Source organism: Oryctolagus cuniculus, chromosome 4 (genome assembly GCF_051225735.1).
Source record: "Oryctolagus cuniculus isolate XC-2025 breed Fujian yellow rabbit chromosome 4, ASM5122573v1, whole genome shotgun sequence".
NCBI classification, from domain to species: Eukaryota; Metazoa; Chordata; class Mammalia; order Lagomorpha; family Leporidae; genus Oryctolagus; species Oryctolagus cuniculus.
In genome coordinates, this window is record NC_142870.1 from 56,362,014 (window position 1) to 56,383,277 (window position 21,264).

General features: G+C 41.9%; 2 protein-coding genes across 12 annotated transcripts in view; both read left to right on the plus strand.

The window, feature by feature from the left end:
• Positions 1-13,954, plus strand: part of NXPE3 (neurexophilin and PC-esterase domain family member 3) — a 48,761-nt gene extending 34,807 nt beyond the window's left edge. For 6 of the 11 annotated variants that reach the window (XM_008267010.5, XM_089331637.1, XM_002716727.6 and 3 more), the window contains 3 exons: positions 124-197; positions 9,506-9,712; positions 12,428-13,954. In XM_008267010.5, coding sequence (XP_008265232.1) covers positions 124-197; positions 9,506-9,712; positions 12,428-12,978 — 832 coding nt within the window. In that variant the 3' untranslated portion in view covers positions 12,979-13,954. Of the gene's footprint in view, positions 1-123; positions 198-639; positions 806-9,505; positions 9,713-12,427 lie in introns of all 11 variants that reach the window. The other 5 variants (XR_016233077.1, XR_016233078.1, XM_089331640.1 and 2 more) reach the window with 1 other exon arrangement.
• A 6,304-nt stretch (positions 13,955-20,258) lies between these two features.
• Positions 20,259-21,264, plus strand: part of NFKBIZ (NFKB inhibitor zeta) — a 35,712-nt gene continuing 34,706 nt past the window's right edge. The window contains exon 1 of the mRNA XM_070071697.2: positions 20,259-20,496. The gene's annotated coding sequence lies outside the window, so the exon portion shown is untranslated. The remainder of the gene's footprint in view (positions 20,497-21,264) is intronic.

The following is a 21,264-nucleotide window of genomic DNA, read 5'->3' on the forward strand; positions in this document are numbered from 1 at the left end:
AGTATATTTTGTAGTAATAAGGTTCTATGATATAATAACCAATTTTCACCTGTAAGTAGAGATACATAACTGACAATAAATGTTTCTGACTCTAATTTAATGCTTTTTTATACCTCTTAAAAGTGGTGTCAATATCAAAATGCCAATCAACTCTAGTGGACCTGACTGGGTGACTGTGATTCCCAGGAGAATAAAAGGTAAGAGAAGAATGAGTTCAATAATTTGTTTTTCTTGCTGAATGGTTTGAGGCTGTTTTATTTCATTGATGTTACAGAAATGTTTTTTCCCCTTTTAATATGCCATGGTAACTTCTGGGCACAGTTTAAATTATTAAAACAACTGTTTTATATTTAAAATTGGTTATACCTTATGTGCATAATTACATATTTTGCTACTTTTGCTCATGTAAAAGTTGTCTTCTGCCACCCTCTCTCTGTGGTTCTTCAAAATTCTTTAGAGTTGTGCTAATATGGTAGCTACTAGTCACATGTGTCTATTCAAATAAAAACAGTAAAATACATTAAAAATTCAGTTATTCAGTGATGCTTGCTGATAGATAGTGGCTATCATATTGGGCAACATTTTATATAGAATGTATCCATTACCACAAAAAAATTATTTTCGACATTGTTGTTCCAGATGTTCAAGAAAGTTTATAAAATTATCGTGGAAAATAAGCAGCACAGGTTGGTGAACAGTGGTTGTTCCAAGTGTGGCCTCTGTTCCAGTAGCATCAGCATTCCCAGTGGACTTGCTGGAATCGCAGATTCTCAGGACACACATCAGACAACTGAATCAGAAACTGGTGGGACCCAGATATCTATGTCTTAATCTTTCCACGTGATTCTGATCCATTGGTGTGGCATATTACTAGTAAAAGAATGAAAATCAGAGTGTATATGTGTTAGCTATAATTAGTGATCCTGAATTTTAGAAAGATGGAATGCATGTTATTAAGGAGGCTTATGCTGTTAGCTGGCAACGTCCTTTTTTTTTTATTTTTAATTTTTTTTTATTTTGACAGAGTTAGACAGTGTGAGAGAGAGAGAGAGGGAGAGAGAGAGAGAGAGAAAGGTCTTCCTTCCATTGGTTCACCACCCAAATGGCCGCCATGGCCGGCGCGCTGCGCCGATCCAAAGCCAGCAGCCAGGTGCCTTCCTCCTGGTCTCCCATGTGTGTGCAAGGACCAAGTACTTGGGCCATCCTCCACGTCCTCCTGGGCCACAGCAGAGAGCTGGACTGGAAGGGGAGAAACCGGGACTAGAACCCGGCGCCCATATGGGATGCTGGCGCCGCAGGTGGAGGATTAACCAAGTGAGCCATGGCACCGGCCCCAGCTGGCAAGGTCCTTTGAGCTGTCCCAAGTGTTGTATGCAATAGTATCCCACACAGCAATGATACATACTGTTTTGCTGTAGGAGCTAGCTATGAAACTCACAGGGATCAAGCAGGTTGGGTATTAGCGATGTGCATGTTGTGTGAGAGTGATGGGGATAGAATTGAACAGCAAGGCCCATCTAAAGGGGACGAATGCCTGTCTTCAGTTTCTGCTACTTTCTTACCATGCAGGAACAAACCAATGAGGCCAAATCTGTAGGTTTTTATTACTTTTTTTTTTCATGACAAACCACACCTTAATTTTTAAAATTAATTTTAAATTAATTTGGGGCTAGTGCTGTGGCATAGAAGGTAAAGCCACCGCCTGCAATTCCAGCATCCCATATGGGTGCTGGTTCGAGTCCCAGCTGCCTCACTTCTGATCTAGCTCTCTGCTATGGCCTCGGAAAGTGGTGGAAGATGGCTTAAGTCTTTGGGCCTCTGCACACATGTGGGAGACCTGGAAGAAGCTCCTGGCTCCTGGCTTCTGTTCTGTGCAGCTCTGGCCTTTGTGGCCAATTGGGGAGTGAACCAGCAGATGGAAGACCTCTCTTTCTCTCTCTCTCTCTGCCTCTCCTCTCTCTTTGTAACTCTGACTTTCAAATAAATAAATAAATCTTTAAAAAAATTTTTAAGTTAATTTAAAATGGTTTTATTTACTTTTTTCTTTAAAGATTTATTTACTTATTTGAAAGGCAGAGTTACAGAGAGGCAGAGGCAGAAAGAGATAAAGAGATAGGTCTTCCATCCACTGTTTCATTCCCCAATGAAACAGCGGCTGGAGCTGCGCTGATCTGAAGCCAGGAGCCAGGAGCCGGGAATCAGAGGCTTCTTTTGGGTCTCCCACACGGGTGCAGGGACCCAAGGACTTGGGCCATCTTCCACTGCTTTCCCAGGCCATAGCAGAGAGCTGGATAGGAAAGTGGCACAGCCGGGACTCAAACTGGTGCCTGTATGGAATGCTGGCACTGCAGGTGGCAGCTTTACTTTATATATGCCATGGTGCCTGCCCCAATGTTTTTATTTACTTGAAAGACAGACTTAGAGAGAGAAGGAGAGACAAAAGAAGGAGAGAGATATCTTTCGTCTGCTAGCTAGTTCACTTCCTAAATGGCTGCAATGATCTGAAGCCAGGAACTTCTGGGTCTCTCACGTGAGTGGAGGGCCCAAAGACTTGCGCCATTCTCTGGTGCTTTCCCAGGCACATTAGCAGTGAGCTGGATCAAAAGTAGAGCAGCCAGGTCTTGAACCAGCGCCCATGTGTGATGCTGGCATTGCAGGTGGCGGCTCACTATGCCACCATGCTGGCTCCCTAAGTTCAACTGTTTTTTAAGGATTTATTTATTTATTTGAAAGTCAGATATACACAGAGAGAGGAGAGGCAGAGAGAGGGGGAGAGAGAGAGAGAGAGGTCTTTCATGTGCTGCTTCACTCCCCAATTGGCCACAAAGGCCTGAGCTGCACTGATCCGAAGCCAGGAGCCAGGAGCTTCTTCCGGGTCTCCCACGTGGGTGCAGGGTCCCAAGGACTTGGGCCATCTTCCACTACATTCTCAGGCCATAGCAGAGAGCTGGATTGGAAGTAGAGCAGCCGGGTCTCGAACTGGCACCCATATGGGATGCCAGCGCTTCAGACCAGGGCGTTAACCCACTGCACCACAGCACCAGCCCCCCTCCCCCAGTTCAGTTTTTAAATGTGATATTTCTAGATTTAAAAACATTGGGCCAGCGCCGTGGCTCACTAGGCTAATCCTCTGCCTGCAGCACCAGCACCCTGGGTTCTAGTCCCGGTTGGGGCACCAGTTCTGTCCCGGTTGCTCCTCTTCCAGTCCAGCTCTCTGCTCTGGCCTGGGAAGGCAGTGGAGGATGGCCCAAGTGCTTGGGCCCTGCACCCACATGGGATACCAGGAGGAAGTACCTGGCTCCTGGCTTTGGATCAGCACAGTGCACTGGCCATAGCGGCCATTTGGGGGGTGAACCAACGGAAGGAAGACCTTTCTCTCTCTCTCTCTCTCTCTCTCTAACTCTGCCTGTCAAAACAAAACAAAGCAAAAACATTGCTATCCAGTTCAAACTTTTAAAATATAACATGGGCTAAATAAAATTTGCTTGTGGCCCAGATGCACTGCCTGTCATATCTCTGGTCCCCATTGTTTTGTCACAAAAATTCCCACTCTTTTCCTAATCAAGAATTGTGATTCAGTTGCTTGACTCAGCTGAATTACGAATTTTAGAGGATATGTATGTGAAATGCCATTAATGGAGGTACTTATGTTTTATCCAACAAGGCATCACCCCCATGCCTATACACTCTCCCAGTCAGACATTCAGGAGGCTCCATCCCACTACTGAATCCACTCTCTTTCCCAAAACCCCAGTGATCACCTTATGATGTCTTTGTGTGTCCCATGGGATGATTAGTGGGAGAAGCTTTTTGGGTTTACTTGTGCCTGACAGGTCTTGGAGATCAGCCGAGAAGTAGTAGTGGGTTTGTGAGGTACTATTCTGGTGAGAGAGAAGACAGTGAAGCAGTAACTAGTGAGGCTTTTGATGGATTTTTAGGAATAAAGTAACCATAAATGAGAAAGAGCAGAATAGCCTGGTTTTGAATGAGAAAACCATCTGGTAGCAGGTACATAATTGGAAAGAGAGAAGAATTGCCTTTTTATACTATTATGAAAGAATCTCAGGTTGGCCCAACTTCACCGAAGTTCACGTCAGTGACCAGCAGGGGGCACTAAAAGGTCCTAAATCAAGGGCTCATTTTTTTCCTTCTATGCAAATATTCTATTTCTGCTTAAGCTTTCACACACTAATTTTAGCATTCATCAAATCTTGCCTGTAGCGATGTCTTCTGTGGCATTCTGAGGACTTCATATATATCTCATTCTTTCGATGTTGGTTATTATCTGGAATTCTTTTATAAAGAAGTTTTTTTTTTTTCTTTTGCATTTACTTATTTATATAAGTGTGGATTTATTATTATTTCATTATTCAGGTTATATTTTAAGTCAGTGCAATCCTTATTGTTCCAGTTTTGGCAGTTGAGAATTTTTTCAGTTTGGCTTCTGTGCCCTCTTGATTTCCTTCCTTTCCTCCTTCCTTCCTTCCCTCCCTCCCTCCCTCCTTCCTTCTTTCCTTCCTTTCTTCCTTCCTTCCTTCCTTCCTTCCCTCCCTTCCTCCCTCCCTCCCTCCCTTCTGACTCTGGCACCATAAGATTTTGTAGCATGCCCCACCCCACCCCCCTCATCTTGTGTTTCCTCTGCCCCATCTCTAAGAAGGTTTGATAATCTCTTCATTTTTATTATTTCACTTATGAACCCCTGTGGCAATTTATTGTTTATGCATTAGCTAATTATTTTTCCTATGAGATGAAATTATTCTAAGGTACGTATTTAGACCCCAGTGGATTGCTACCCCCATGCATAGGTATAGTTCAAGTCAAAAGCAAACATGGTGATTTTTTTTAAAAGATTGATTTATTTATTTGAGAGGCAGAATTACAGAGAGAGGGAGAGAGAGACAGGTCTTCCTTTTGCTAGTTCACTCCCCAAATGGCTGCAATGGCTGGAGCTGAGCTGATCATGAGCCAGGAGCTTCTTTGGGGTCTGCCACGTGGGTACAGGGTCTCAAACACTTGGGCCATTTTCCACTCCTTTCCCAGGCCATTAGCAGGGAGCTAGATCAGAAGTGGAGCAGCCAGGACTCCAACTGGTGCCCATAGGGGATGCTGGCACTGCAAGTGGAGGCTTAACCTATGCCTGCAGTGGCTGGGGTTGGGCCAAGCTAGAGCTAGGAGTTAGGAAGTCAATCCAGGTCTCCCACTTGAGCCACCACTTGCTGCTTCTCAGGGTATATGTTAGTGGGAAGTTGGAATGGGGAATAGAGATGCGATCTGAACCCAACTTCAACTCAGGCACTCTGATAGGAGACGTGGGCGTCCAAGTGTCGACTTAACAGCTAGGCCAAATGCTTGTCCCCCAATTTTTTTTTTTTTTTAATTAGTGGTCTGCTTTATTAAGGGCAGGTATCTAATTCTTGACAGGCTTTCCAGTGTTAGAATTATTGCTAAATTTTTATTAGCACCTGTTCCATGGTCCCCCCCAGACTATCACAGGTAAACAGCTGCGAGGCCTTACAGACCAACCTAAACAACTTGAGCTCCCATTCTGGGGGAGCTTATCCTGCTGAGATGGAATCCAAGCTTTCTGTGCCTGTGGCATTCTCTGCTGCGGGGAGTTTGATCTCATTTCTTCTCTGCCTTGTCTTTCTCTCCGTTTATAAAATGTGAACTCCTATCTTTTCCTCTTAATTCTGCTGATAATTCCATAAAAGAGATGTGTGCTGCATATATACATTCACACTCCTCCCACCCTTAATTCACATTGTATCTCTTTTGTTCAGTTCTTTCTAGGTAGTTTAGGAAAATTTATCTCTGCTTCTTTCTTTCTCATTTTGTCCCATTTTTAGCCCAGTAGCCATCTATATGGTTAATGTATGATATGGATAACATTTTTCATTTGGAGGAAAAATGGGCTTTTAAAAGAGAAGCTAAGACATTTTAGAAAAACAAAGTCATTACTTGCAAATAATCAAAATTGTCCCTTCTGATTTTCCACAACCATCTTCATATCCAACCATCTGCGTATCTGCCTTTACAGCCACATCCATGTAAACTTCACCAATATTCATGATAACCATAAAATTGTGTAACTCTTTATTTTTGTTTTAATTTTATTCCACATGAACAGTACAGTAAGGGTATGCTATCGATTTAGGAGGCGTTTATATCTCAGCTAACTTTTGTGAGTATGTATTCTGAGTTCTTAGAAGCACTGACTTTGAGACCAACCTTAGAGTGCTTAAAATTGTACTTGTATTAAAAATCAGGAAATGTTTTTGTCCTAGTTGACCATCAGGGGGCAGCGTAGGCACATGCATTTCACTTTAAAAAATACTGTTCTGTTTTGCAGTGCTGGGCATGTTTAAAGAATTAATGTCAAGTTCAGTAATTGATTTGCTTTGCTTGGCTTAACTCTGGTAGTAAACCTAATTAGCATTTGAATGGAAACGGTAATTGTTTCCTGCGTGATATATACTTTCCTTTATAACATGTACTTGACACGGAATAGCCAAGTCTACTGAATTAACAGTGGTAAAAATTGTAACTTCGAAATCAATTTTAATTCTCATTCTAGTTAATGTTTTCTGTAGTGCTCAGGTGTCTCCTCAGAGCTGTCTAGCACTTTAACTTTGACATACTGACATGAGAGCGCTTTGGGCAAGATGTAAGTAACACAGTAAAACCACATCTGATAGCATGTTGAGAAATTGTTTTTTGAATAAGCCAAATAAATTTAATCTATGTTCTCCTCCTCCAACTCCCATTTTACTATGCTAGTTACATTTAGCAAATAAAGCTTTGAAAAACACCATTTACTTTCCACATGGGCCCTGAACCTACAAAGAATTAGCAGATGACTAAGAAAAAGATTGGATATGTATTGTTTATCAAATAGGGCATTTTCTTTGAAGGGAACAACCCAGAATTACTTTGAGTAACACATTAAGAAATCATATAACCTGAAAATAGTCACAAAAAGGAGTCTCACTTAAATTTAAATCTCTGGGTCGTGTAAGCATATGTATTTTAAATTGTAGTTTAACAAGTAACTATGAAATGACTGGATTGTGATTAAGGTTGAACCTCACTGTATGTAAGGAAGCAATACAAAATGGTGACTTCTTGAAAATTGTAGATTTGAATAATTGTTACAGATGAATAAGTATATGCCTTCAAGACAAAAAGCCAAAAAATAAAAGTGGCTGACATCTATAGACATTTTTCTTTTTTTTTTTTTAAGATTTTATTTATTTATTTGAGAGATAGAGTTACAGATAGAGAGAGGAAGAGACAGAGAGAAAGGTCTTCCATCTGCTGGTTCACTCCCCAAATGGCTGCAATGGCCCATCTGAAGCCAGGAGCCTGAAACTTTTTCTGGATCTCCTATGAAGGTGCAGGGGCCCAGGCACTTGGGCCATCTTCCACTGCTTTTCCATGCCATAGCAGAGAGCTGGATCAGAAGAGGAGCAACTGAGACTTGAGCTAGTGCCCATATGGGATGACAGCACCAGAGGTGGAGGCCTAGCTCACTAGGCCACAGCACTGGCCCCAACATTTTTCTTAACATTTAAAAAATTTGTGTTAAACCATTATCTTAGTGAAATATGCCAGTTAATACCATATATTCTATTTGATCTGTGGTAACAGAGTACCTAAAAGGTGATTGATAGATGCAAAATTGACTCTTTGGAATGTGATGATTTTGAATAGCCTTTGTCTCAACTGTTGAGGAACACTGTTTTGTTTTGTTTTGTTTTGTTTTTTCTTCATACTATTTGTCGAACTCTTTACTTAGTGTGGGGTTAATCTTATGAGTATAAAGTTAACTGAAAATAGATCTTTGTAAAAAATAAGAATAGGAATAGGAGAGGGAGGAGGAAGAAGGGTGGGAAGAATCACTATGTTCCTAAATTTGTATATATGAAATCCATGATGTTTGTATTCCTTAAATAAAATTTAAAAAATTTTGGTTTATTTTCATTTTATTTAAAAGGCAGAAAGAGAAACAGAGACAGTTCACTCACCAAATGCCCCGTGCTGGGCCAGGCTGAAGTCAGGAGCCTGGAATTCAATCCAGTTCTCCTAAATGGGTGGCAGGGCCCCAACCATTTGAGCCTTCACCTGCTATCTCTCAAGGTGCACATACAGCAAGAAAACTGGATTGAACGTGGAGGAGCCGGGACTTGAACGAGGCACTATTGATATGGGATGTGAGTGGCAGCTCAACTCCCATGCCAAATGCCTGCTCCTCCTTTTTTAATATGTAAAAGTTTGTTTTAGTTTTTGTTTATGTTTGTTAGTCTTTTAGAGACTGTAACAGACATAGAGAGCTCCATCCACTGGTTCTCCCCAAATCCTTGCAACTGTCCCTAGCTACAGTGGAAGCTGAGAGCAAGGAACTCAGTCACTTGGGCCAGCACCTCTGCCTCCCAGATCTGCATCGTGGGCAGCTGGAGTCAGGAGCTGAGTTGGATATTGAATTCAGGCATTCTGATAGAGGGGACGTGGGTGTACTAACTGCTAGGCCAAGCACCCGTCCCTTATAGACATCTGTTTTTGAGAGGCAATCTGGTACAGTGGTTAGGCACCTGGACTTTGGAGTTCACCTGCCTGGATTAGATCCTGGCTTTGTCACTTACTAGCTTAGCTCTGGAACCTTGGTCATATTGCTGAACTGCTCTAGAAGGCTGGTACTCCTATAGATGGCCTTTTTCAAGAGTTATTGTGAGCATTAGATGAAGCAATATGTTTAATTGCTCAGAATGCTAGTGCAGAGTAAATGTTAGACATCAGTGTATTTTGAGGCATGTAAAGTGTGCTATTTCCACAGGGAAATTTTCCAAGGGAGGTGTTGGGGCAGGAGGATGTTCACTCTCCCTCTGCCAGGTGTCCTGGTGCCTGCGTTGCTATGTGTAGCACAGCCATAACCCTGAGTACACACTGCTGGTGTATTTTTAGTATTGGTCATTATGCATAAAGACCTCCTGAATCTTTTGTATTGTGTAATCCTCTAGACTGAATATCATTAGTTGTTCTCTGTATTAAGTGGTGGTTTTCAAGTTAAAATCTGGTTGTGGGACCCATGGATTAAAACTTGTGTACTGAGACACAGTAGAGTATTATTATTCTGCATATGTAAAATAGGAATTTAAGTTGCTATTTGCCTCACAGCATTTGGATGAGAAACTGTTCTGAGATAATGCTGGACAAAATGTGGCTTTGATAATAACATACGTAATCAGAGGAAATGTTCTAGGTACCCTCCTCACCCTGTGTCCACCAACACCTTTTTACTTATTTCAGATCTTGTCATTTTTGTGCAAAGAATTTTCTTGTGTATGTGGGAGAAAGTCTGGGATTGATTAGAGATATGACAGTAGGAAACATTGCCCATATGCTAGTGCTAACAGGCTAACATATGGGCATAATTGTGTTTCTTGGAACACTTCATCTGTTGTTTGAGGAGAATTTCAGAATATATTATTCTTTTGCTTCTTCTTTACAGAAACTAGCAACCTAGAACTTTTTCAAGGCTCAGGAACTTTTCCTTCTGGTTATTACTACAAAGACCAGTGGAGGCCCAGGAAGTTTAAAATGCGCCAGTTTAATGACCCAGACAACATAACAGAATGCTTACAGAGAAAAATGGTGTATTTATTTGGTGACTCGACAATCAGGCAATGGTTTGAATACCTCACTACCTTTGTTCCAGGTTGGTAACTGCTTTTTGTTTCACAACTATTGCCTATGTATGAAATCAGCTTTGATATAAGCCTATTCAGGTGTCTGAGGACAGGCTTTAGGTGAGGAAGTAATTACTTTGTGTAGGACTTAAGAGGTAGTTCAACGCTGGGGAGACGTACGACATTTTCTGGTCAATAATGGGGCTGTGTTGTGTTAGTGGAAGCACTGGGTTCTCCTTGGGGTTCGTGCCACTGATTAGCTATGTGACCTTAGACAAGTCATTTATTCTAATGGTTTCAGTCTATGTGAGAAGAGATGGCTGGACCACGTCACTTCACAGGAGCCTTTCATTTCTAATAGTCTGAGTTGTAAATAGAGGTGGACATTTGTTTTTTTATTCCTAACTGTGTTTGGTCCAACTCTATAGTAGATTAACTGGAAAGAGATTTAGCCTATTTTAATGTTGTAGCAAAGCTATCCCTGTGTCCCAAAGGGCCTGCTATTGGTATGACTGTGGGGTGCAGCAGACTCCTACTGTGGGACCTGGGTAAGTCCCAGTATCTTTAGCTTCCTTTTTTTTTTTTTTTGGACAGGCAGAGTGGACAGTGAGAGAGAGAGACAGACAGACAGAAAGGTCTTCCTTTTGTCATTGGTTCACCCTCCAATGGCCGCCGCGGCCGGTGCACCGCGCTGATCCGAAGGCAGGAGCCAGGTGCTTCTCCTGGTCTCCCATGGGGTGCAGGGCCCAAGGACTTGGGCCATCCTCCACTGCACACCCAGGCCACAGCATAGAGCTGGCCTGGAAGAGGGGCAACCGGGACAGAATCCGGCACCCCGACCGGGACTAGAACCCGGTGTGCCGGCGCCACTAGGTGGAGGATTAGCCTGTTGAGCTGCGGCGCCAGCCTCTTTAGCTTCTTAACGTATTTCTCTGCTTGGCTGAGGGGCTGCTCTTCAGCTGCAGAGTAAAACTCCGTGGTTGGAGGCCCAGCCCTTACAGTGGACAGTCTCTTCTTTCTGCATGGTGTGTACATGGGTTGAAGAGGGATGGATCCTGGTTAGCAGAAATAAAGACCATGCTTATGATTTAGAGAACTATTAAACTGTGTGGTGGGATTTGTTTTTGATGGTTGTGTGTGGGTGGGCAGGGCTTTTTATAAGTTCCTATGGTTTGCTGTGAGTTGTTGGTATCTTTTATCAGCTCTTTTATTTATTGTATCAACCTAGTTTCAGATACAATTTTTAAAAGGAAAGGAAGTGGTAGATATTACCCTAGAGCGTAGAAAAATTAATTCATGTTTATCTTGCCTTTTTTTCTCTTGAAATAGTTATAGATAAATTCTAGTTGTTGAAGTGTGAATTAATCAGGAAAAGGGAAATGGTTCATGAGCTGTGCTTCTAGACACACTGGTTCCAAATTATTTGCTGCTTACGTTCTAATGACGTAGCTTGGTATTTCCTTTGATAGTAATGATCACACTGTTTTCCACCATATTCTACCCACAGAATCTCACCTAATTAAAAAAAAAAAGAAAACCTGCCTGTGTGGGTGTTTGATCTTAATCAAAATAGTAGCCTGAGTTTTATTCCATTTAGGTGGGGCTGTATGCTAAGTAGTAATAAATTAGGACAATCTAGAGGAGAAGCCTGGGATTACAGGGTGAAAAGTGAAACCTATTGTAAGAGAAATGTAAGACAGCTGTAATATGATGTTGCTTCTTAAAGACTGACTATAAACCCTGTAAGGGAAGGACTGTGGCATCCCTCTGAGCCTTGCTGGTCTGTGGCACTCATAGTAATCGGCACTGAATAGGTGCTTGGGAAGTGTTTGAGTTGAATTGCCAACACTTACTTAGTCTGTTCTGTGATCCCATAAGGGCCTTTGAAAATATGTAGAGATATGAGAAAGATTATTTTTTTTCCTCATTGGGGAGCATATGTTAAGTGATGGATTGCATAGAATTTTTTAGGAGTAACAAAGAGTCTCATGGATTCCTGGGACTTCTCAGAACATCTCAGAAGAATTAGACCTTGAAACATAACTTTTATAAAGGGAGAGGGAGAGATGGAAATTCTAACTAGTGCTGCTCCTGTGAAGTATTCTTATGATAGGGGTAGAAGTTCTGTTGGACATGATTTTTCATCAGCATGAAAACTGACAGTTAAAATAAACAGTTTTTTATTTTTAAAGATTGATTTATTTATTTGAAAGAGTCATCTTCCATCTGCTAATTCACTCCCCAAATGGCCGCAGCTCCATCTAGCTTTCCCACATGGGTGGCAGGGGGCCCAAGGACTTGGGCCATCCTCCACTGCTTTCCCAGGCTCATTAGCAGGGAACTGGATTGGAAGTGGAGCAGGGTGCCCCACACAGGGGCAGTGGGCCATTTTCCACTGCATTCCCAGGCCATAGCAGAGAGCCAGATCTGAAATGGAGCAGCTGGGTCCTGAATTGGTGCCTGTATCAGATGCCAGCACTGCAAGTGGTGGCTTTACCTGCTATGCCATAGCGCTAGCCGTGATGGTGTTGCTTTTAACGTCATGTTTATGGAGTGATTTAAGTAATAAATGTGTTAGAATAAAAGTCCACTGGTTGAAAGAGGGCAGAGAGCAGTGAAGTGAGTATTCCCTTTACATTTGTAGTCCGTCTTTTTGTGGTACTTCTGAAGCCAATCTGTAAAGAATAATCAAAATATGTCTACCTAGTATGAATGTTTTCATGAATTTGTTTTCCTTGTTCCAGATTTAGTGGAGTTTAACTTGGGTAGTCCCAAGAATGTGGGTCCCTTCCTCGCAGTGGACCAGAAGCACAACATCCTGCTCAAATACCGCTGCCACGGCCCCCCCATCCGCTTCACAACTGTGTTTAGCAATGAGCTCCATTACGTGGCGAATGAGTTGAATGGCATCGTGGGAGGGAAGAATACAGTGGTTGCAATAGCCATATGGTCTCACTTCAGTACCTTCCCCTTGGAAGTGTACATCCGGCGGCTCAGGAACATCCGGCGAGCAGTGGTCCAGCTCCTGGATCGAAGCCCTAAAACTGTGGTGGTCATCAGGACAGCCAATGCCCAAGAGCTGGGGCCTGAGGTGAGCCTTTTCAACAGCGACTGGTACAACTTCCAGCTGGACACCATCCTCCGCAGGATGTTCTCAGGGGTTGGAGTATATCTTGTGGATGCCTGGGAGATGACCCTAGCCCATTATCTGCCCCACAAGCTTCATCCAGATGAAGTGATTGTGAAGAACCAGCTGGACATGTTCTTGTCATTTGTCTGTCCCTTGGAGACCTAGACTGCCTTGGAGGGGACTAGAGGAATCAGATTCAGTGACCTTACCAGTTGACCTGCATTACTGAAAGTATTTGGGGGCCCTTTTGAGAGATGTCAGCCATTATTATGTACAAAATTTCAAACAGAGCTGAACTCTGTATAGTGATTGGTCAGGAGCTTAGAAAATGCAGGTTACATTTATGTCTACCTAGGATTTTTTCCAATCTTGACATAGCCATGATAGAAACCTTATTAACAGCATCTACACACACTGTACTGCTCTTATAACCAAAGATGCTAATGAGTATTATTTAAAGTAGCTTCTCCTGGAAGAGAGATTGCTATGCTAAAAAATGTGGAAAATGTTCTGACTTAAATGAAAGAGATTCCTTTGGTTGGTAGTGGAGTGCTTTGTAGTTTATCCAGTAAAAGAAATTGAGCACATGTGCCTGAAAAACAAGTGGTCCATCTTCAGGGGTGAACTAGAGAATACATGTAGTCAGGCACTTGTGAATACACTGGCTGTGTTTCAGGAGTTTGTCTTGATATTCTACCTGTTCTGAATTACTTGAAAAGGCCAATGTGCTCGGTCAGAATTTTATAATGAGAATGTCAACAATTTTCTGCTTTTATCTAGAAAAGAAGTAAAAGGGAATTATGAAAGCAGTATACATAAAATTTGTGCTTTGAATTGATATTTGCATTGAGTGATTCTTACTTGATTCAGCTACATTTTATGTAATGAATATTTATTCTAGAATAACCACTTTTGGAACTGGAAAAGGGAAATCTATAAATGGAAATTTATTTTTCTGTTCTGAAGCCTGAGGTTTTAAGAATTGACTTCTATGTAAAGAAGGCTTTTGACTGTTATAAAGTTGTGGAAGAGTTTTCTGCCAGTTTCAAGTATTTCTTTTATTGGTTGTTATTTTGAATTATATACCAAAACCAGAAATTAAAACCTAATTAGAAATTAATAAAATTAGCTATTAAATCCATGATAAGTATTCTTTTTTTCCATGTTAAAACTTTATTGTTTCAATACAAAATATTCCAAAAAGTGATCTGTTAATACCGATGTTCTATGGACAACCACCAGGTAAACAAGGAAGACATTTTCTTTTTATATCACACCATTTTTCTTTTACAACCAGTATACAACCAGAAGAACCAATATAAATTTTTTTCCAGTTGGAGCATATTCAAGCCTGATGGGTTAGTAAACAATTCATCAATCAGATGTGTCTGTCTCGTCATTTATAAGCATACTTCTTAACTTCGAATTTAGTATTCATATTTACTACAATGAATCTCTATATTCTACACTATTTTCACGAAATCTAAATAAAAATCCCAAGAGCTAAACAGTTCTTGGGAAAGCATTAAGTAAACAGATTAGGGAAGGATCAAGCTAAGACAGCTATACTGTAAGTGCAACTATTTAAGTGTGATCAGTACCCTTATGGCCTGTGATTAGAAAATGTATGCATGCCAGGTATTTCTTAATTTGAACTTAAGGGTATACATACGCTGTCATGCCTAGAAGTTAAAAGTTGTATTCCTATTGGCTATCTAAAAATAACTGAATGTTGAATTTTATTTTACTTAACTTGATCAATTTTAAATGAGTTTAAGTTAATTTGGGATCATTTAGTGAATCCTCTTTTCTTTTTGAGCCGTAATACATTACAGTCCAGTATTGTCCTTAAGCAGACATGTGAAGAAACTGGGGGTGGGGGGTATTAGAGATGAAGACAGATGCTTAAAGGATGAAGAATATGGCCATTACAAGAAAGAGTTAAGGGACCGACGCTGTAGCGTAGCGGGTAAAGCTACTGCCTGCAGTGCCAGCATCCCATATGGGCGCCAGTTTGAGTCCTGGCTGCTCCACTTCTGATCCAGTTTTCTGCTATGGCCTGGGAAATCAGTAGAAGATGGCCCAAGTTCTTGGGTCCCTGCACCCACGTGGGAGACCCAGAATGAGCTCCAGGTTCCTGTCTTCAGATTGCTGCAGCCCTGGCTATTTTGGCCATCTGGGGAGTGAACCAGCAGATGGAAGACTCTCTCTCTCTCTTTCTGCCTCTGCTTCTCTAATAAATAAATATTTATATTTCAAATAAATAAATCTAAAAAAATATTTCCTGGGAAAGAAAAATTTTTGTTTTCTGAGTCTGAAGAGGACTAAGTGGTTAAATATTTGAGATAGCTGAGTTTTAACGATTTTTAAGTTTTAATGTGTTTAAGGATGTCTTAATATTTAATAAAAATGAAGAATTATAGGCCATGCCTCAAGGAGTTATGCAATCAGACTTTGTTTTTTTTTTAAGATTTATTTTGTTTACTTGAGAGGCAGAGTTACAGAGAGAGAGAGAGAGAAAGAAAGAAAGGAAGGAAGGAAGGAAGAGACAGAGAAGTCTTCCATCTACTGGTTCACTCCTCAAATGGCTGTAATGGCCAGAGCTGAGCCGATCTGAAGCTGGAGCCAGGAGCTTCTTCTGGGTCTCCCATGAGAGTCCAGGGGCCCAAGGACTTGAGCCATGCTCTGCTGCTTTCCCAGGTGCATTAGCAGGGAGCTGGATCAGAGCAGCCAGGACTTGAACAGGCACCCATATGGGATGCTGACAACTACAGGCTGGGGCTTTAACCCACTGCACCCCAGTGCTGGCCCTGCATCATATTTTTTTTTTAACTTTTATTTAATGAATATAAATTTCCAAAGTACGATTTATGGATTACAATGGCTTCCCCCCCATACTGTCCCTCCCACCCACAACCCTCCCCTCTCCCACTCCTTCTCCCCTTCCATCCACATCAAGACTCATTCTTGATCATCTTAACACACAGAAGATCAGCTCAGCATACACCAAGCAAGGATTTCAGCAGTTTGCTCCCACACAGAAACACAAAGTGAAAAATAATAGATGATTTTTTAAATGATGATGAAATCAGAGCAGACCTATTGTCATGTTTAATCCCAGTGAGAGTCAAGTTGGGAGTTGATAATTTCTTTTTTTTTTTTTTTTTTACAGAGGATCAGTTTAGTATGCATTAAGTAAAGATTTCAACAGTTTGCACCCCCATAGAAACACAAAGTGAAATATATTGTTTGAGTACTCGTTATAGCATTAAATCTCAATGCATCATATTTTTTTAAAATTTTTTTAAAAATTTATTTGAGAGTTAGAGTTATAGACAGTGAGAGGGACAGAAAGGTTTTCCATCTGTTGGTTTACTCCCCAAGTGGCCACAATGACTGGAGCTGAGCCGATCAGAATCCAGGAGCCTCCTCTGGGCTTCCTATGTGGGTGCAAGGGCCCAAGCATTTGGGCCATCTTCCACTGCTGGCCATTAGCAGAGAGCTGGGTCAGAAGTGGAACAGCCAGGACTAGAACCAGCGCCCATATGGGATGCCGGTGCCACAGGCAGAGGATTAACCTGCGCCACAGTGCTGGCTCCAACATCATAATTTTTAAAAACTACAAAACCTAGAAGAAAGAGCTGTAGATAAAATCCATAATTCTGTTAACCTGAATGCAATGAACATTAACATTTGAGAATATTTTCTTGCAAGTTTTTCTTTTTTTGGTAAGATTTAAAAATTTTATTTATTTATTTATTTATTTATTTATTTATTTTTAACTTTTATTTAGTAAATATAAATTTCCAAAGTACAGTTTATGGATTACAATGGCTTTCCCCCCCATAACTTCCCTCCCACTCACACCCCTCCCATCTCCTTCTCCCTCTCCCATTCCATTTACATCAAGATTCATTTTCAATTATCCTTATATACAGAGGATCAATTTAGTATATATTAAGTAAAGATTTCATCAATTTGCACCCACACAGAAACACAAAGTGTAAAATACTGTTTGAGTACTAGTTATAGCATTACTTCACTTTGGACAACACACTAAGGACAGATCCCACATGAGAAGTAAGTACACAGTGACTCCTGTTGTTGACTTAACAATTTGACACTCTTGTTTATGGTGTCAGTAATCTCCCTAGGCTCTAGTCACGAGTTGCCAAGGCTATGGAAGCCTTTTGAGTTCGTTGACTTCGATCTTATTCCGACAGGGTCATAGTCAAAGTGGAAGTTCTCTCCTCCCTTCAGAGAAAGGTACCTCCTTCTTTGATGGCCCCTTTCTTTCCACTGGGATCTCACTTGCAGAGATCTTCCATTTAGGTGTTTGTTTGTTTGTTTGTTTGTTTTGCCAGAGTGTCTTGGCTTTCCATGCCTAAAATACTCTCATGGGCTCTTCAGCCAGATCTGAATGCCTTAAGGGCTGATTCTGAGGCCAGAGTGCTGCTTAGGACATCTGCCATTCTATGAGTCTGCTGTGTATCCCGCTTCCCATGTTGGATTGTTCTCTCCCTTTTTGATTCTATCAGCTAGTATTAGCAGACACTAGTCTTGTTTGTGTGATCCCTTTGACTCTTAGACCTATCAGTGTGATCAATTGTGAACTGAAATTGATCACTTGGACTAGTGAGATGGCATTGGTACATGCCACCTTGATGGGATTGTATTGGGATCCCCTGGCATGATTCTAACTCCACCTTTTGGGGCAAGTCCGATTGAGCATGTCCCAAATTGTACATCTCCTCCCTCACTTATTCCCACTCTTATATTTAACAGGGATCACTTTTCAGTTAAAATTTAAACACCTAAGGATAATTGTGTGTTAATCACAGAGTTCAACCAATAGTACTAGAACAAAACAAAGAGAAAATACTAAAAGGGATAAAGTATTACATTGTACATAAACAGTCAGGACAAGAGCTGATCAAGTCACTGTTTCTCATAGTGTCCATTTCACTTCAACAGGTTTCCCCTTTGGTGCTCAGTTGTCACCGATCAGGGAGAACATATGATATTTGTCCCTTTGGGACTGGCTTAATTCACTCAGCATAATGTTTTCCAGATTCCTGTATCTTGTTGCAAATGACTGGATTTCGTTGTTTTTGACTGCTGTATAGTATTCTATAGAGTACATGTCCCATAATTTCTTTATCCAGTCTACTGTTGATGGGCATTTGGGTTGTGACACTATTACTTTAAGTGAATCTCATATCCCAGAACTCAAGTGATTGCTTGGTGCTTTGTGAAAGTGAGAATCTGTAATAAGACCTTTATATGCAAATTATGTTTTAGAGAAGTTATTCTATTAAATGTCATCTCTCTTTCGTAAATACCAAATAGTCCTTTGATGTTCCAGTATCCATTTTATCATTCTGAATAATCATAGTTTTATTTACTTATTTTTTTTTAAGATTTATTTATTTGGAAGTCAGTTACACAGAGAGAGAGGGAGAGGCAGAGAGAGAGAGAGAGAGAGGTCTTCCATCCGCTGGTTCACTCCCCAATTGGCTGCAACAGCCAGAGCTGCACTGACTGAAGCCAGGAATGAGGAGCTTCTTCTGGGTCTCCCATGTGGGTGCAGGGGCCCAGGCTTTATCCGCTATGCCACGGCGCTGGCCCCATCATAATTTTATTAAGTACTACTTGACTGACAATTCCTGGCGTCAGGGAGTAACTTTCATATTGATAAATTGGGGTACTTGGCAAGAATAAATATGGTAAGCCTATACACAGTCATGTGTTAAATGCCAGAAATGAGTCTGTTTTTGGACCCTGTTAAAGGAAATGGAAACACATTTTGTTAAACACCCAAGGGAACAACAGTAATAAGCTGCCTCAGCCCTTTGCCTGCTAAAGCTGCTCAGCTTTATCTTTGTGGATTCTGGGTCAATCCAGCTTTTTTTTTTTTTTTTTTTTTAAAGATTTATTTATTTACTTGAAAGCATTACACAGAGAAGGAGAAGCAGAGAGAGACAGAGAGAGAGGTCTTCCATCTGCTGGTTCACTCCCCAGATGGCCGCTACAGCTGGAGCTGCGCCGATCCAGAGCCAGGAGCCAGGAGCTTCCTCTGAGTCTCTCATGTGGGTGCAGGGGCCCAAGGACTTGGGCCATCCTCCTCTGCCCTCCCAGGCCACAGCAGAGAGCTGGATTGGAAATGGAGCGGCTGGGACTAGAATCGGCACCTATATGGGATGCCGGCACTGCAGGTGAAGGCTTTACCCACTATGCCACTGCTGCCGGCCCCGATCCAGCTTCTTAATATTAGTTAATTACTAATGCCAGAAATTCTGATCTGGAGTATATCCCAGGATTTATGTCTACAACAAAGTCTTCACTCTACTCAGTGTGCACTAAGTAAATAAGATTTCATGTTGCTATTTTTCTCTTTGAAAGTGAGACCACAGTCCCTGAGTGCTAGGGACTCCTGGGAATCCTGTGGCATTGGAGGTGGGGAAGATACAAGCATTGGTGAAGGCAGAAGTTCACTGTACTCAGAAGCTAGGAGAGCACAAGATATACCTCTTCAGTCTAACCTGTCTCTTGGGCATGCACTTAGATTTTAACTTTATAAAAAATGCGTGAACTGCGTGTGTGTATTGTATGTATGTAATGTCCTTTTTAAAATGTTCTGTTAGAGGAAGTCAGGCGTCTGAGGTTTAAGGACCTGATGAGTAGCTCTGGATGCCCATTGCTCCTGGAGAGCCAGACATCCGTCATTTCCTGTGTAATTACAAAACTGGGTTGTAACACTGCCTGGGAAAGACGAATTTTATAAAAAAGGAAGCAGTTCAAGGATTACAGTAGCAAATGTCCCAAAAGGAAAAGAAGTGACAGTGAAACTGCCTGTCCAGGAGAAATCTTTTCAGGGTTGTGCAAGGGCTCATTTGCTGTTTAAATCCACCCCCACTCCATCCCACCGCCCATGAAAAATAAACTGAGGTTCATGTTACAGGGCCACCGCTTTGCGTGGCAGATTCTTTACCCAGTGTTTTGTCAATGAAAACACATGATAGCTAGGTTCCAAATCCGCGTCGTCAAAACTAAACACCAGCTCCTCCGATCCGCGCCCCAATCCATCCCCACGTTCAGCGGCTATCACAGGAAAAAGAAGTAAGAAGAGCTGGGTAATGCGGCAGTGTTCACGGGGACGTTTTTAAAAAGGCGCCCTGAAGAAAAAAGTTTAGTTTCTAGATGCTGTCTCTGATTCCTCCTCGCGGTTCCAGTCCAGGTCTTGGAGCCGGCCGTCATGGGGAATGTCCGGGACTCGGGTCGGTACCTTTTCGGCCTGGGAATTTCCAATGTGCAGAAAAAAAATCCACGAATCTCGTCCCCGCCGCCCCCCGGGCCTGCGTAGTGCCCACGCACCTCCTCCGAGCGAGGATGAGCGGGTTCTGTGTTTCACAAAGCAGGTTCTTCGCTCCCCGCCCCCGCCCCGCGCCTCAGCGGAGAACCCTATAAAGGGAGCCAGGGCCAGGGGCTGGCCTCCTCCTGCCACGAGGTCGGTCGGCGAGTGCTTAGAGCAAAAGGCTGCATAGCTGCTGTGTAGCATGTAACCTCAAAAGGAAACTGATCATCCTCAGGCTCTCCCGTACTTGGCTCATTATCGCTGGCTACTGCTGGAGACAGTTGATTCACTTTTACGCATTTGTATGACTTGACTCTTCACTCACAAAGGTATATTTTTATGATTTTATATTTAGGAATGAAAAAGTATCTAAATGCTGAATACTCCTATACACCTCCTTCCCCCTTTTCCCAGTTCAGATTTTTTTTTTCCTTTGGAGTCACTTTCTGATGCCTGAATAGTCATATTTTGGAGTGAAATATTGAGGGGCAGTTTTTCTGGGGAAAGACCATCCGGGATGTGTTGGTAGGTTAGTGGTAGCATGAATGGTGCCTACCCTGAAGGCTCAGGGAAGACTTGGATATTGGTGGAGATGAGTAGCACAGGTGACAATTTATCTTTAGTCAGTGATGTGGAACTGTGATTCCCACAAAGCAGAGATCTCTCGGGGTTTGATGTGTGGGTTTAGAGGTGTACTTCCCCACCAAGAGTAAGCATGAAACTGTATGTTTATGGAAAAATATATGTCAGGTATTTTATGGCATGCCCTCCCTCATTAATTCATTCTGTTGCTTCTACAAAACTAAAATCTATGAATGACCTTTTTATGAATGAATGAAGAAAGCCTGCAGTCAGATGACGGGGGTGGACCCCTGGATGGATGACAGTCTGTGTCAAGTGTTTGAATGGGTTTTGTTGGAAGGAAAGCACATTTCTGTGCGTTAGTTTCTCTCCACCTGGCTATTGTGACTGAGGCAGTTGTCCTTAGGAGGATGATATTTAGTATGTAAATGTTAAGCATTTGCTCATGTATATTCCCATCAATTAAAATGGTGTCTAGAGAAATGTTATCTGGCTAGGAGAGGTGACTTTGCCTC